Source organism: Buteo buteo, chromosome 22 (genome assembly GCF_964188355.1).
Source record: "Buteo buteo chromosome 22, bButBut1.hap1.1, whole genome shotgun sequence".
NCBI lineage: Eukaryota > Metazoa > Chordata > Aves > Accipitriformes > Accipitridae > Buteo > Buteo buteo.
Window position 1 is genome coordinate 4,643,500 of NC_134192.1, and position 16,292 is coordinate 4,659,791.

Below are 16,292 nucleotides of genomic sequence, written 5' to 3' on the forward strand. Positions count from 1 at the left end.
GTTCTATAGCACACAGAGACCAACTCACCAGGAACTCCAGGAGGCCCTGGACGTCCTGATACACCTTGGATGCCTTTTTCACCAGGTGAACCTTGTGGACCAAAACCAGGAGGTCCAGGAAGTCCTTTGTCTCCAGGAAGACCTGGTATTCCTGGATCACCTGGAATACCCATCTCTCCTTTGAATGCAACACTGCCCTGAAAAAAAGGAAGAGCAGAATGGGAAAGAGGCACACGTATTTACTAGCAAAGGACTAAAATTTTTCATTGCTTCCGTTTTGAAACTCTTTGGCAGTTTCCATCCTTGTAGGTCTCAAGGCCATTAGCTGCCTACATCTTACTAACATCGTAGAGATAAGGACTAAACCTGGCTACTTCATTCTTCACACTGCATAGGTGGAATGAAGACAATGGCAGAAAGGACCATCTGACACTACTCCAGAGAAGTCTCAGCTTATTTTTAGGGGCATTGACAGATTCATGGAGTACCTCTCTATGTCACCACTAGATTGGCACCTACTGAAGAGAATTAGTGTTAGTCACATTCAGAAAAAAGTGCATTTGTCAGTCCTTTTATCAGCACTATGTCAAATACATCCAGGTCTTCCCAAAACATCTGTCCAATCAAAGACAGCATAAAATGGAACTCACAGGTTCCCCTTTAGGCCCAGGTAGACCTGGCAGTCCATCTCGTCCAGGAGTGCCATCTATGCCAGGAAGACCCGGAGGTCCTGGGAAGCCAGGGTCTCCTTTGTCACCTTTCATTCTTGGTGAAGTCAGGACATCCCCTGGGTCTCCTTTAGGACCAGGTCTCCCAGGAGCACCTGGAGACCCTGGAAATCCCTGAGGGGGAAGAAAAAAAGAGAAAAAAAAAAAAAGGCATTTTAGTTCTTTCAGTCCCTCTCTGAGTTTATAAGAGATATATATATATTATATATATATATAAAAAAAATGTATTATTTATTTATTATTATATATAAGATATAAGAATTATGCATTCATGCTAGTTATGGACAAAAAAGTAGTGTTAAACAAGAATTCATATCTGCTGTGCACAGATCTACCAAACATGCAAGACAAATGAGACACTATTTTCCCACGAGAACATAACACCACCACTTACTGGTGGCCCTACAAGGCCAGTTAATCCAGGAAGCCCCTTTTCACCTTTTGGTCCAGGAAAACCAGGAGAACCTGAGTAGTGCAGAAAAACATAAAAGCAAAACATAAAACTGTAGAAGCTGTAAATATCAAGCATGCTGTTTGCATAAGATAATAGCTAAGTTGTTTTAAAGCCAGGCAAGGTTTAGTCTATTTTTTTTTTTGAAAGCTTGATTTTATTTGAGCAGAACAAAATTTGCAAATCTAAGTTAAATCAGTAGTGTCAAAAAATGTCACACTTTTTAAAAGCTCCAGCTCCTCTATCATTTCAGGATTAGCAAGTAGTAAAAGTTAATTTCTCCCTTTCAGTTAAATAAACCATAAACCTTCAATATGCAGAATGCTTGCAAGTCTGTCTTTGATAATTTTTGTTTTGAAAGACTAGATTTAAAAAAAAGAGTGATTGTTTTGCACATATCCAGCCTGTTTCTTCCTAACACTCCCCAGTTGTGCAAAAATGACATGCACCAACTATATACTGGAGCTGGCAACTGTGCATCTGAATGTTTAAACAATACACAGATATATCATTAGCATTATACACCAATACTCAGATACAAAAATGACTTTATGGAATATATTAAGCAAAATAGTGAAGACTACAGCCTTACCTGGACTACCTGGAGGTCCTGGTGGTCCTCTCTCCCCAGGAGGTCCAGTTACTCCAGTTCCTATGCAATTGAAGCATGTGTCTCCTTGATCACCTAAAAAGATTTGCATTGAAAAAGCATACTTGAACACAACAGCAATTGTTTTCCTTCTACTGATCTATAATACCAAGTCTAAAATGACTATTTTATGTAATTCTATGATCACTTCAATATTAGAAGGTTTCCCCCGTGAAAGCCAAACTGAAGCTTTTTGGTTGCTAGGAGTCAGACAACCAATATCAGATATGATTAGAATTTATTTAGGATAGTGCAAAAGAAATGAAAACAAAAAAAATGCTTTCAATAATAAAAAATAAAACTGGACTTTTTCCTCAGCAAAAGAGTTCTCTTCTAAAGCAGGTACTTGACACTTCAAAACTACAACTCTAAAACACATAAATCAAAATCCCAAACTTTAATTAAACTCCAAGAGTGCAAAATAAATACTGGGAATGTTTCATTGATTTGACAATAGGCTAAACTTATTTCATTTAAAAAAAAAAGAAAAAACCCAATGGTTTCGGGAAGGTTAGGACTTTCCTTCACACACAGACTTTTCTGACATTTGTCAATCTAGTATTTAAGCACTTCATTTAGGTTAATTAATTAATCCTTACAATCTCCATGAGAAAAAAGACTTCTGTCTTTGAAAGGAGTACAAAATTAAGTGAGATGCCCAAAGTCATCTAGGATGTCCATGGTTGAGCTAGGAAAAGATTCTCACTTACCTATATCAGCATCCTCATTGCAAGGTTGTCTTTTTGGAAACAAGGACATACATTAAAGACATCTTTCTTTTGTTTACCAAACAAACAAACTCATTGTAGATTGACCAACTCAAATTAGGAATCTTGCATTTATAATTTCAATGTTGCTTTCCATAAAAAATGTCAAATTTATTCATGAAGTAAATATAAAGCTTCTTCACATAGAGTTGGCAACTGCTGCTACAAAGCACTTTGTTTCTATCTACCTGGGAGGTACACATAAACCTGAAGCTCCATTTTACTTTAATCATGATCCATGCTAGGCCCTAGCATTGGTTGTACCCTCAGTCACTTCGAGATTCCTGTGCTTTAACACCAGATGAGGGACTATCCTATTCCCAAACAAAACAGCTTTCTTACTCAGAAACAGAAAATACCTGCACTCAACCCTACTGGGAAGAGACACTGTTTATCCTTATTTAATGCAGGCTTTACATTGTTTAAAGAAGTTTTAACAAAAAGAGAAAAAACAAGATAGCCATGACACTGCACCTTTTTGGCCTCGCTCCCCCGTAAAGCCTTGCTGTCCTGGAATTCCTGGAGGACCTGGTGGCCCCTGCTCACATAACCCTTCACCTAAGGAGAATTGGGAGAGGTTTCACGATCAATTTGTGTTAGACTGACAGCAGCACCGAATACGCGTATTCAGTACAAAAATCTACTTCCTAGTATTTGTGTGGATATTCTAGTAAACCCACACAATCACAGACCAAACATTTTGGCAATTCAGACAGAGGATTGCTAATAAAAACCCACCAATGTAATCCAAACTTAAAAGGAAACAACAATCAGTGAAGTTACACAACAATCATCAGTTCTCCTTTACAACCTCAACTATCTGCCACTACTTCCCACAGCCTACGCAGTTCCACCTCTACACTACGTTCTGCTATTCAGCCTCGTATCATAAAAGCAAGTGTATGAAATATCATCAGTGAGGGGACTTAAGATGCCAATGCCATCTAGATACTAAATTCCTCCCTGAACCATGTTAGCCCCACTCCACTACAGCTTTCCAGTTCTTATATTCCATCTCCTATTCCCTACTTCCTATATACCAAAAAGGAGCTAAGAGCCTTCATACAAAGTGTCCATTCCCAAGCTAATTTTGTGCGGTCGACACACTAGAATATTTATGAAATGAAACTGGAATTCTGTGACAAATTAATCCTTTGACTCTCCTGGTATCACAACTCTTACTAGGGCATAGTCCCTCCAAGCATTTATTATATCATATCATGAAAGCCATATTTACTCAAGACAGTGTCAAACTGGTTACCTCCTGCTTTATGCACAAATTTTAATGTAACTTTCACTAGTTGGATTAAATAGAATGTAACATAAATTGGAAAAATACTTCATTTTGTATATCTGGGTCAAATCTCCTTGGCCCTGGAGGACTGTCATTATCATGTGAGTTAGCACAAAGGTCCCTCAAGTTTGACAAGATTTCTTCTCCAGTCTAGCTGAATCTCACAGTTAAGTCACAGCAGGGCTCACTTGAGGTCTATGTGGTTATCACTTACCAGGAGGAACAGATGGTGCAGGTGGCCCTGGGGGACCTGGTGGTCCTGGAGGTCCTCGTGGTCCATCAAGCCCTGGTTGCCCAGGAATAGAAACACCAGGTAAACCTGGATCTCCCTTCTGTCCTCTCTCACCAGGTAAGCCAGGTGGGCCAGGTGGGCCAACAGTAGTAATGCCTAAGATGGGAAGAACTTAGTTCCTTGATAGCTCAAAGGTTTAAATCACTTTTTCACAAGGATGCCAATGATATACGAAGAATAACATGCTACAGATAAGACTGTGTATTTCCATGTAAGTACTCCATAACAATTCTGTTATGGAATCAAACTATATGTTGATGTGCAGTGTTTGACATATGCACTTTTGCATTTTCAGAGATTTTTGTTTGAAAAATTGACTTGAGACTCAACAACTAAATTTATGAAGGAAAAAAACAAACCCAAAAAACAGGACTAATGAAAGGAATTACTGATGGAAAAAAGAACATTTACAAGCTGTAACATTAGAATCATAATGTTCTTCTCTGTGCATGTATAAGGCAAATACAGGTGTCACCGCTCACTCCCATTGTAGACTCAAATCATCTCCTCCTTTAGTACTGGCCAACGTACAGCAGAGACTAGGTTTGATGGCCAGGTGCCAGACTTCTGGTACACAATACTTTCTCAGTGTAATCAATGGATAATATATGTTACAGGCAAGTGATATGAGATGAATTACCCCTCAGACCATTAAGCTAGTATGTGTTTGACAGCCTTGATGATTAGCATCCTTCTGTACACCACAGCAGGGGCAATGAGTGTTCAGAATTCCTCATATTATCCCCATAATATGAGGGATAAGGGCCACCCTTCAAGCTCAAACGTAGCTCTAAATAGTTCTGCTTTCACTTTCTACTCAGTCCATCTATCGAAAGGAGTGTGAAACGACTGTGAAGCTAAATATCCATCCATGTATTTGAGTGTACAACTTATTTTAATGCTTGTACTCCTACCTGGAGAACCTGGCAAGCCAGGTGGCCCCGGCCTACCAGAGAATCCACGCTCCCCTTTGGCTCCTGGAAGTCCTGGCAATCCTTTGCTACCTTTTGGTCCCACTGCTGCATCAATGCCTGGTCTTGAAATGACCTGTAAATGTTTCATGTTCATGTGAAACAACTTGCCAAGAAAAAAGTCACTCAACAGTAAAGAGATGTGAGGGCGGAGAAGTTTGACATACTTCAAATCTTATACGAATGACAGGATGCTTTTCCCACTCCACTGAATTACCAGGTAAAATTCCAGTAAAGCGCACTCCCCAGTAGGAAGCACTTTTACTGCCAAGCCAACATGGTTAGAAAAGACTTCAGTGAAGCTGACTGAATTTCTGCTGGTCTGAGGTTATTGTCTAGCCTTGTGTTTGTAACCTAGCAAATCCTAGAGCACAGAATCTATCTTGAAAGAAGGAAACAATCATTTCTATTAGTGAATATATGAAATCTTTACTGGTTCCATTATTGTTCTACCTGGAGATGGGACTAACGGTCACCCAAGAACTATGATGAAACAACACTGTCAACCAAATGCAGAAAGAAAAGGATCAGCAACTTACAATTCCAGGAGGGCCAGGGGGACCAATGTCACCTTTTTCACCCTACCAATGAAATTAAGAGCATTTTTCATACTGCGCATTGGTACACAAGAAAGTTATTGCAAATATTCCCCAATACTGTAATAGCATAGGCAATTCAATTACTACTCAGCCAGAACTGAACTCAGCTATGGCAGATTTTCAAGCTACTATAGCAATAACGACAAAAAACCTGGCATACCTTTTCACCATCTCTTCCTGGAGCACCATTTATTCCAGGCCCACCAGGTAAACCCTTCAAGAAAAGAGAAAGATAATCACACCCAGATCTTCTCCATATCAGAAGAAAAGCTTATAAGGAGTATGCTTAGATTAGAAATGTATGAGTTACTCACATCCCTACCAGGCTGACCAGGTTCTCCATCTTTGCCAGGCTTTCCCTTCAAAGACATAAACACACATTGAAATAAAATGCTTCAGTGGTGAAGAATTCTTATGGAAATTGTTATTTATTTCTCATTTTTCAATAAAACAAATTTTCTCTAGAATGCAGTCCTTGTGACAAATATGTCAAAGGCATCAACTAAGTATATTCAATGGAGTTATCTAAACTGAGGTTTTCATGTTGAAAACCAGAGCTCAAAACCATGACAAGTCTCAAAGAAATGTTGTGTGAATACAGCACAAAATGATCTCCAGTTAACTATTGCTGATTCACTGTGTTTAACAACCCTGTTTATTTTAACATTAGAGAAGTCCTTTATTTGGAAATCAGATCCTAACTCCCTAAACACTAGAACATTACATTTAATTAGGAAATTAATATAATGTGACCAGTGAAATACAAACATTTCTGTGTTTGAAACTCTCCTTTAAACCAAATGCCATTTCCTGAAGAATAGTATCAACAAAAATATAAAGCGCAGTTCTGCTCAAAAAAGTGACTTCTAAAAACCATATATTCTTGCTGAACAGATTTGCTATTGCTGCAACAAAAGTAGTGCAAGCTCCACTTTTTTCCAGACCATTCACTGCGTAAGACAAACAGAACTCTATTGTTAGCATTACAGAAGCGGTATGTATGGGGGACACCTGCTGGAACATAACTAGAACAGGTGATTAAGTTTCACCACAGTGCCAAGATCAACTCTCAGACATTGAGAAGTTGATAATAAGACCTGACAGATAAAGTCTATTGGAGTATAATGTGATTTGTGAATTCTTTATTATTAGTGATGAGTTCTGATTCTCAAAAATGAGGTTATAAGATTTCCTGTGAATTTGTGGAACTACCTGTTTGATTACATATACTGGCATTTTTATGAGTATATCTGAAATGGGTTTGAGCCACACAGAATCACATGGAGCCCTAAAAGGCAGTTTTAGAGTAACTTAAACTGCACTTTAAGTATGCAATATGCCCAAATTCAGAGTAATTAAAAAAAAAAATTGGTAAATGAGCTTTCAGCAATAGGCATCTGCCATATCCTTTCAGGACTTTTATCCTTTCAGATCTTTGCAAATTTATGTGGTTCCCATTTACTTTTGCAGAGAGAAGCAACTTGGAAAATACAATTAAAAAACAACTCAAAATATAATGAGAATTTTGGCTTTGTAAATCTGCCTCATTTATTATGTTCCTAAAAGAAGGCAAATCAAAGCCCTCCTATAAATCTCAGCAACTAAGAAGAATTTTATCTAGAATACCAAACATTTGTTTCCATTGTATTTATTTCCTATGGAAACTGGAAAACCTATTACCAACATGTTTCTAAGCAGTGTTTATATATTGTCCAATTTAGCTGAGCAAGTCTTGTGTTTTGGTGTTCAAAGGTGTCCATTATGTTGATGAAACTATGGGTTCAGTAGCTGTGAAATTGAAAACACAGAATGTTTGAGCTAGTAGCAACTTGACTTTTCTTTGCTGGTCCAGCCCATGTTATTTTCATCCTATTTCTTAGCACTTCTGTGATCTTCCTCAGCTTTTCTGAGTTGTGATATCCAAGTAAATTTAAATTCCAGGATGGATTTGAGTCTAGACAGGAACAAAGTGACTTATGCTATCCTTAGATGCAGCTATCCTGACTCGTCCCCTCCCCAGATAGCACATAAAATGAAACAGTCTCTTGGGAAATAAGAAATGGACTTTTGGTCTTAATGCAGTGTTCAGAGACTTGGTTTTGTGACTCACCTCACAAGTAAACCCACTGAGAACGAGTTTACATAGAACAGCTTAAATATATACCAATCTCATGCTGCTTGGCAACCCCGTACATAGCAAACTGAAACAAGACCCTCTCTAAAAGGAAAGGGAAAACTGCTGCTTCAGTCAAGCAGCCCAACAACTTTGAAGAAGATTTCCACGTGTAACCAGATAACATCATTCAAATTATTTTCTCCTGCCCCCAAAAACAAGATCTACATGTAGATAATTCTATCGGAAAGCACCAAGAGATCCATAGCTAGAAGCACTTTCATGAATCAGATGCGTCATCTACTAGTTTGCCAGGTTATGGAAAAAAAAAAGAAATCTCTTACCCAGAGGCTGATGGCCCCACCTGAATTCAACATTTGCTCAATTCTCAAAGATAACACTGATTGGAAAGATAAATGTTTGGTTAAACAGACTACTTACTCTTTTGCCTGGTTCTCCTTGCTCACCTTTTTCACCTTTTACGCCACCGGGAAGACCCTGGACACACAAACATCATCTTAAACTGAGCCCACAAGCCAGAGTAGAATGAATTTACAGTTCATACAGATGCAACAAAAAAAAGAACTAAAAGAGGACTACTCACAGGAGGGCCTTGTGGCCCAGGAAGTCCTGGTGGGCCTGGATCACCTGGAATACCCTGTCAAGCATGGGGAAAAAAAAAGAGGATTAAAGCCTCCATCACTCCCTAGTAGCTCAGTTGATTTTTTTTTTTTTTTTTTTACATAGAATCTTTTTTTGCTGTCATTTAGATTTCCAAGTACTTTGAACAGTAAAGGATCATATTTATTCTTTCTTTGTGTGGAACTTCAAGTGCATCTATAAATTTCATTAACTGCTCATCCTGTTTATTTAGATGATTCACTCCACTAAGACACAACTGCCTCCTGCGTGCACTGCAGCTGGTTTGGTGGCCTGCAGCTGCTATACAATAATAAAAAGAAGGAAGAAAAAAAGGAAAGAAAGAAAGAACAAATGCCAGATCCTGCTGAAATTACAGGAGCAACAGTCATTAGGTGACTGGTAATTGCTGAAGTTGTGAGGCCATCAGGATCAATAGCATGTTCATCAGAAGAGTGTCACAGGATCACTGTGTTAAAAAGTTAGGGTTTCTATTTTGTCTTATTACACCTTTGTACAAGTTCTTAAATCTCTTCACCATTAACCTAAAAATAAGTTACAGGCTACTGAACCCACAAAAGGTTTCTATGCAGAGTTTCTGTTATTTTCTTGGAGGCCTCCCAGACTTCTACAAGCCCATCTATATGCTTGATTTTTCAGTGAGAGATCATAGGTGGAGGTACACATCAGAACTTCATGTGTATTCCACAAAAAAATAAGTGTAACGTTGAAATTTTTTACTGATTGTGTACTACCAAGCATACCCTTTGTTGAAATAAAAACAAATTTTTAAACTTTGAAATCATTGTTAATGTTGGTCAAAGGCAACACACTCAGACTGTGTTTGTAAGTCCTAGTGCTTTAAAAGGAATGTAGTTAGAATGCTTTTATTTTGTACGTTTATATAACTTAATGCCAGTATAATTAGTCCTTCAGAGATCCCTGATGACAGAGGCAAATTACTCTGACCCTAATAAAGCCAGATGAATTTTTGCTTCAACTACAGTGTGGTCAAAATGTCACCTTGTGTTTTCTTAGAACTATAAAGACACACAGTGCTGATGTTTACCTTCTGTCCTACTGTCTGGTATAACAGGGGCAAAAATAGAGACTGAGACCTTTCTAGGATGACTGTGCATTGCAAATGTACACCAGTGGATAGTCTAAGTAATGCCTTAGAAGTCCCTACTGTTCTTCCAAAAGGGAGGGTAACAAATGCTTTTGATCAAGATGAAGGGCAGAATTGTCCTACATCCCACCAAAATAAAATACTGCTTCATACCAAAGTGTTATTCTCTGACACATTTCCCAAGATGAAAAGGTGGAAAGTAAACTAATAGTTTAAAACTCAGCTACTACGGTGACATTTGCAAAATAACCAGAGCATACAAACAATCACTCACCACTCTTGCCTGAAAATATCTACCTCAACTCTTCTATTACTCAGGGTGGTATCTGAGAATACCACAAAAACTTCGAAGGAAGTGTGAAATCCAGGCACTCGTGATCCTGCTGGTGCTGCTCAGACTGTCTATGACTGGCACCCAGAATCAAACGGTACTGTGAAATGTTCCCCAGTGAAGAAGAAAGGAAAAAATATAATTTGAAAAATGGCAACTCTCCCAATGACTTTTTGGCATTTATGGGTGGGGAAGGATCCTTATAAATCAAACCAACAGTTCAAGCTTACTGTCATAATATGGCTTGATATTTACTTTTGAGAGGCCAGAAACAGGAAAAGCACTGTATTCAGACCACAAAGAAGAAAGATCTCAGGGTATCACTAATGAAAAAAAAAAGGAGGGGGAGGGGAGGGAAGGAAAAAAAAAAAAGAAATTGAGTTAAAATTTTTGAAAGACTTATTCACAATGGATGACACAGCTGGTTGATTAATGGGAATCTGAATCCCCAGACAGCTTTGATATGCGCAGTCTGGGTGTTCCAAGGAATGAGAATATTTTAACTGCTTTTACTGTTACTACGAACTTCCTTTAAGGGAGTTTCTTAAGAATAGTTATTTTACTAAGGGAAGTAACTGAGCTAATGTGACCGGCATGCCTTCTATTAAATGAAAAGTACTCAGGCCTGAAATATTCAGTACTTTGAGAAAAATAATAGAACCTCTGCAGTAAGCAGGATGTCGGTATATATGAGCCAAACCAATAGAGGCTGCAGCTTGATCACATGCTCATTGTAGTTGGATATAGTTTCCCACTCACCTGATCTCCTTTCTGAAACTCAATGTCATTTGGTCTCTTCTGTTCTCCAATTTGTCCTGGTGGCCCTGGAGGTCCCTGAAGACCTTGTTCACCCTAAAGTGCATGAAGATGGCAGTTTGTTACAGGCAATACAAGCCAAAATAGCATGCATAAATATTTTGAAAGTAATAAGCAAAAATATCATCATGATCACCTACTCACTTTTTCACCTTTGGGTCCTTGGAAATTCAAACCCATATTACCCTGCAAAAAGTATAACTCATCAGCCCTTAGATGTCACAAATGAACAGAAAGAAAAACAAAACAGTCCACCACCATCATCAATGAAGGAAAGAAAATACCTTAGGTCCTGGCAGCCCTGGTGGACCAGGAGGTCCCTATTAAAAAAGGAAACCAAAACAAAGTCACTTCCAAGCACTCTACATGCCCCCTTGTGGAAAACAAAAAAGAACAATGTTGCTACTTTGACTCTTGTGCATTATACTCATGTTGATAAGGCACCTTGCCTTCCTCCGAGAGCTCTTCCTCATGCTCTTTAGCTTCACAAATATGTGAGAAACTAGTTCTTCCTTTAAGTAAGAATGTCGAATAAAATTAAACAGTCAGGTATTAAACATTAAGGAAAGAATCATTCTGGTCTAAATAAGCTAAATCTTGTCCCTCAGGTTTCACACAAATAAGGAGCCTGCACAAAGATTCAGCCCAATTTAAAGCAAAAAGGAGTCTGGGAACAGGCTGTTTCAAATGTATCACATTTAAATCTGCACAGTAGCAGCTCCAGGGTGAACTGAATGTATGGTTGCTGTTGTCTTCATACCAAGTCTTTACTACCAAGATCTCTGCAATTTACTGACCTGCCTCTGAGAATATGAAACAAATAAGTAACTGCCCCATTTAACACTATATGGGTAACAGGTTAAAGAAACTTACCGTCAAACCTGGGGGCCCTGGAGGGCCAACTGGACCTGGTATTCCCATGGAGCCAGGTGGGCCCTGTTGAGAAAGTGGAGGATGCTATGAGAGAGGCACCTTTTTATGAAAAAAACAGCGAGACCTTCAAAGTCAAAAAACCCCAACAGCTGGCACCCCATACACGTCAAATCAAAGTAGCTGACCACTAACCTACCAATCTGTCCTTGTGGAAAGGCCTAAAGGAGTGTACATCGTGTTAGGAGTGTTCTGCTCTGAACATCAATATCTCTCTTTGGCTTGGATAAGGGAATGCTTTTTTGTTTGTTTTGAAATACTTTTGCACTTTCTTTCTCTTCATGCACTGAGAGAGAACAACAAAACACTTTGTATTTGTGATTCTTCCCAGCCAGAAACAGACAATAGGGAAGCACAGATCAGAGGAACAGAAATGCTAACAGGCTCAGTCTGGTCAGAATAGCCTGGGGCTTGCCTCTCTGTACCAGGAAATGGGAGTTTCTGGCTTCTGTCCAGTCCAGGCCGATAGACTCATTTTCTGCTCCCCTTGTTCTTCCACTAAAGCAATGAATGGCTCAGTGGGGAAGCACAGGGCCCAGAGTCACTAGCTGTTTTCACAGAAGACTGCAACATGAGGAGAACAGCTGAGACAGTACCCTCTCTTCCCACCATCCAAAATAGTGGCTACAGCCCAGGAAGGCAGATGTTACTTGCTTTACCTCAGGGTGAAGGGAAGGGAACTCCAGAACTGATACAGAGAATGTATAGGAAGGGGGAACAGGGAGGGGAAACAGAGAAGCAACTCAGTAACTGTGCGTACTGTTGTCTTCTGGATACCACTTTCCCGATCAGGGGAACTTTCTGGCCTCTGTGGGTCACCCTATTAAGAGCAATATGGAAGCACTTACTTTCCCTCAAGCCATAAACCAGAGGTACATTAAATGTGAGCCCTGCTTCTCCACATAAACATATGGATCCCCTAGCACCAAATATTCCAATTTCACTGTAATGCAAATACTTTTCATGTTATCTTTTTGACAGAACACAGCCTAATAGTACTTTACAGAACTTACAGGTATCCCTGGAAGACCTGGAAATCCTGGGTCACCCTTCTCTCCTGGCAGCAAGGATGTAATTATTTCACCTACTTCACCCTAGAAGAACAAGAGCTGACTTTAATTATTAGCACATTTTACAGTTCTTTATCACCATTCTGACTTCAAAGGACACATAGTGGCTCTTAAGACTCTGAGAGACTCAGAGTTATGCTATACCCTAGCAGTACTCTTTAATATAAGTACTAGATTCTCCAAGAATAGCTCTTTTTAGGAGAGATGAGAATTCTTTAAATGGCTAAACTACCAACTATTAAAAGCTCTCTTTTTATATGTACAAATATATCAGCATTGATTTAAATTCCAAAAGATTAGGGGATTGGAATACAAATGCTTCACAAAAGAAAGAGACATTCTAGCTCCATGTGAAAGCAGTGGATAGGACACAACAGAAGAAAAGGTCATTCAGTTTTTTCCCAGTGTCCCACCTCATGCGATTAATGCCGTGTATGCTCTTATAATAGCCATGCTTCATGTTCTATACTGAAGCACAGTTTCATACTGATTTCAAGGAAGATCTTTGTTTTAAAAGTATATGTTCTGATCTGCTTGCCTTTTAATATCTTTAAAACAATTGGGAAGAAAAGGACCTGAGAAAAACAATTCAGTTTAATAGTCACAATTTCCCAGTACCTGTGTTATGCTGTCCTCACAGGAGTTTATTGGAATAATTCTGTGGGTCAAGTTTCCTTTCAAATGTATTTGAACCAAAACTGATGTTTTGGCCCATGCTCAAATAGGTCAAGTATACAACAAAAAAACCCTTAAAAAATAAAATGGGTCTTTAAGGTCCAAAATCAGATTATGAGACTATTTATATTAGGAGAAACAGCCATCTACGCAGTAATCTATACAGTAGAAAGCGTGTTTTCAAAAGGAACATAAGATGTTGCACTATTCTCTTCACTGGATATTTTAAGTTATTATTGCTTAGTCTCTAGTAGTGTTATTAAGCATGCACAGGTAGACTCCTGGGTGTTCGTAGGCATTTTGCCAACCTGATGCCTCACGACACAAACAGACACTGTCCCTTACACTCCCAAGGAAACCAGCTTCATAAAACAGTCTGCTGCTTCCAGAATTACTGACCCAAATTGAGTAAAGCTATGGCAGAACTTCCCATTAGTTGCACTGGAGTGGCCTAGAAACCCTAAGCTTTCTGCAGAATATCACTCCAGATTCCAGTGGGTGTACATGGTCTTGCACAAAAGCAAGCAGGTTACTTACGCCAGATCACACTGTACAGCCATGCCTGGTTAGTACTTTGATGTGCAGGTACAGAACACTTACCTTCATACCTGGCAGACCAGGGGGTCCCTTTGTTTAAAAGAAACAAAAAATACAAGAAAGATCAATAGAAATAAATAATTGGTGTGTTATTTGCAAACCACTAATCAGATCTACAGCATGAGGCAAGCATTAAAGAGAAATCTAAAAAAAAGGTATGAAACAGGGGAAAATAATTTTTTTTGTCATCTTCAGAATCAAATGGAAAAATTAGAGAAGTACTTCCACGGTGAATGTTGAGCATTAAAGGGACTACATTTCCATTTCCTAGCAATTTGTTTCTTTATTGCCTCCTATTATCCACCCTGTCTACTACATTTCTTTCTGTTTGTAATTCGGTTCTGACACTCACTTTGCTGTACCTCCTTGTGTTTTATAATGAAAACACCCTACATTGTCTCTTTTTTCTACCCCATTAATCAATCACAGGTAAGATTCTTCAGATGTACCAGATAAAAGTATCAAGATCTTACTTCTCTGACACATATGCATGTATTTGTATTTTTCTGCAGGTGGCAAAGCATCTCAGCATGTGAGAATTCAAAGGGCTTTTCATTAACTTTGCCACAGCATGCAGCAAAGCTCACTTCTATTGGACATCTAAGATATTCTGATTAACCATAAAAAATTTAATATGTTCTTATTTATTAAAAGAACAACTGCAAAAAGAGGCTGATATTTATCTGATCTTTCACAGATCTAAGTAGAAGTCTTTCAGTAGATTACAGGTAGCTGATCCAGAAATCTTTTACTTACAGGAGGCCCTTGTAAACCAGGAAAACCTGGACTGCCTGGGAATCCACGCTCTCCCTTAGGGATGAAGAAAATGATTAGCCAAAACCAAACCAAACCAAAAACAGATAAACAAATTTTGGCTGAAAAGTCCAGTTTCATGGTTAGCTTATGACTCCAGAGTAGCAAATTGTATTGCTATACAACAAGCTATAGGATAAACAGTTTGTTAAATCACATAACTGACTGAAACAGAACTTTCCACATTCAGATATTTCCACATACTTCCAGGCAAAGCACTATACTACAAAGATGGAAAACACACATAGTGCTATAGAAGATCAACTTCTCTTACGAAAATATAATAACATGAAGCTAAGTAACGTTAGAATGAAAGTGACTCCTTCCAACAAGGATACTGAATCAGTAGTTTCAGTGTAATGTTATTAAAAATTAATAATTAAAAAGTCCCACTGTGAAACGAGGACATAGGTAATGAGCTTTTCTTGGTAGCAAGAGTCTACCACAAAGATGAGATGCAGTATATGTTCTAATTATCAGACACTCCTCTGAGCTGTTAGCCATAAAATTAAGGATTAGAACAAAGAATTTACATTGGCTGTGGAGTATAAATATTGTGTCTTGGTGCTGGCAATTTCTGGCAAAGCTTCTGCTTTAAGTACCAGACCATGACCCCTTCTCTCAGATATGTGTGTAAGTCTGAATTATCTTGGAATTACCTGCACAACTCAGTAACAGCAAGCACTGCTGCACATAATAAACTAAACCTATTGGCTACAGCCAGGAGAACAAGAGCTCTTTATCATATTATTGTTGCATTGTTAAGAATTTTAAAGGGATTCCACCTTTGTTCCATTGCATCCTGGGATACCCTGAGGTCCTGGTGGCCCATCTTGTCCTGGTAATCCCTTTAAAGTGGAAAAGAGGAAAGAAGAGTTAGCTTGTAGAATGCTCTTCTGGGCCTGAAAGACAAAAGCGAACAGATTCATATCTATACAACCCATTCCTACTCACAGGAAGTCCTGGTGTTCCTGGAAATCCTGGAAGTCCTGGCGGTCCCTAGAAGGAAATTAACCATATATTTTTTAAACAGTATAGTACAAATGGATGTGCAAAGGGATTTACCAAGATTTTACTAAATGTAGCATATTTGTGCATATATAAGTAAAGAAAAACAGAAACATCTGAATCACCTGTAAAAAAAGAATGCCATGCTGGACAGCCATCAAGGCTCTTACCCTTCTTTCAGGGAAATATCCACAAAAACATAGGGAAGACAATGCAGAACAGCTAAAGTAATAGTATGTAGCTATATGGAGAAAATAAATGAACACTCATGGTGTAGTAAATGGATGTGTCCCAATGAAGCCACAGATGCATCAATTGTCACCAGCTGAGGGGTCTGACAAAAAGAATAAGCAAAGGCACAAAACCTAAAGGATTTCCAGACAAATCAACCTCTCCCATATCAAGCCTACATACACTGTG

General features: G+C 38.7%; 1 protein-coding gene across 3 annotated transcripts in view; it reads right to left on the reverse strand.

Moving 5' to 3' along the window:
* Nucleotides 1-16,292, reverse strand: part of COL4A5 (collagen type IV alpha 5 chain) — an 86,731-nt gene that overhangs the window by 31,810 nt on the left and 38,629 nt on the right. For all 3 annotated transcript variants that reach the window (XM_075053676.1, XM_075053678.1, XM_075053677.1), the window contains exons 5-25: nt 15,819-15,863; nt 15,650-15,712; nt 14,808-14,861; nt 14,055-14,081; nt 12,723-12,803; nt 11,653-11,715; nt 11,064-11,099; nt 10,924-10,965; nt 10,723-10,815; nt 8,469-8,522; nt 8,306-8,362; nt 6,066-6,110; nt 5,912-5,965; nt 5,692-5,733; nt 5,096-5,228; nt 4,104-4,277; nt 3,070-3,153; nt 1,772-1,864; nt 1,123-1,193; nt 651-842; nt 29-197 (exon numbers count right to left, since the gene is read on the reverse strand). In XM_075053676.1, the coding sequence (XP_074909777.1) occupies nt 29-197; nt 651-842; nt 1,123-1,193; nt 1,772-1,864; nt 3,070-3,153; nt 4,104-4,277; nt 5,096-5,228; nt 5,692-5,733; nt 5,912-5,965; nt 6,066-6,110; nt 8,306-8,362; nt 8,469-8,522; nt 10,723-10,815; nt 10,924-10,965; nt 11,064-11,099; nt 11,653-11,715; nt 12,723-12,803; nt 14,055-14,081; nt 14,808-14,861; nt 15,650-15,712; nt 15,819-15,863 (1,672 nt within the window). The remainder of the gene's footprint in view (nt 1-28; nt 198-650; nt 843-1,122; nt 1,194-1,771; nt 1,865-3,069; nt 3,154-4,103; nt 4,278-5,095; nt 5,229-5,691; nt 5,734-5,911; nt 5,966-6,065; nt 6,111-8,305; nt 8,363-8,468; nt 8,523-10,722; nt 10,816-10,923; nt 10,966-11,063; nt 11,100-11,652; nt 11,716-12,722; nt 12,804-14,054; nt 14,082-14,807; nt 14,862-15,649; nt 15,713-15,818; nt 15,864-16,292) is intronic.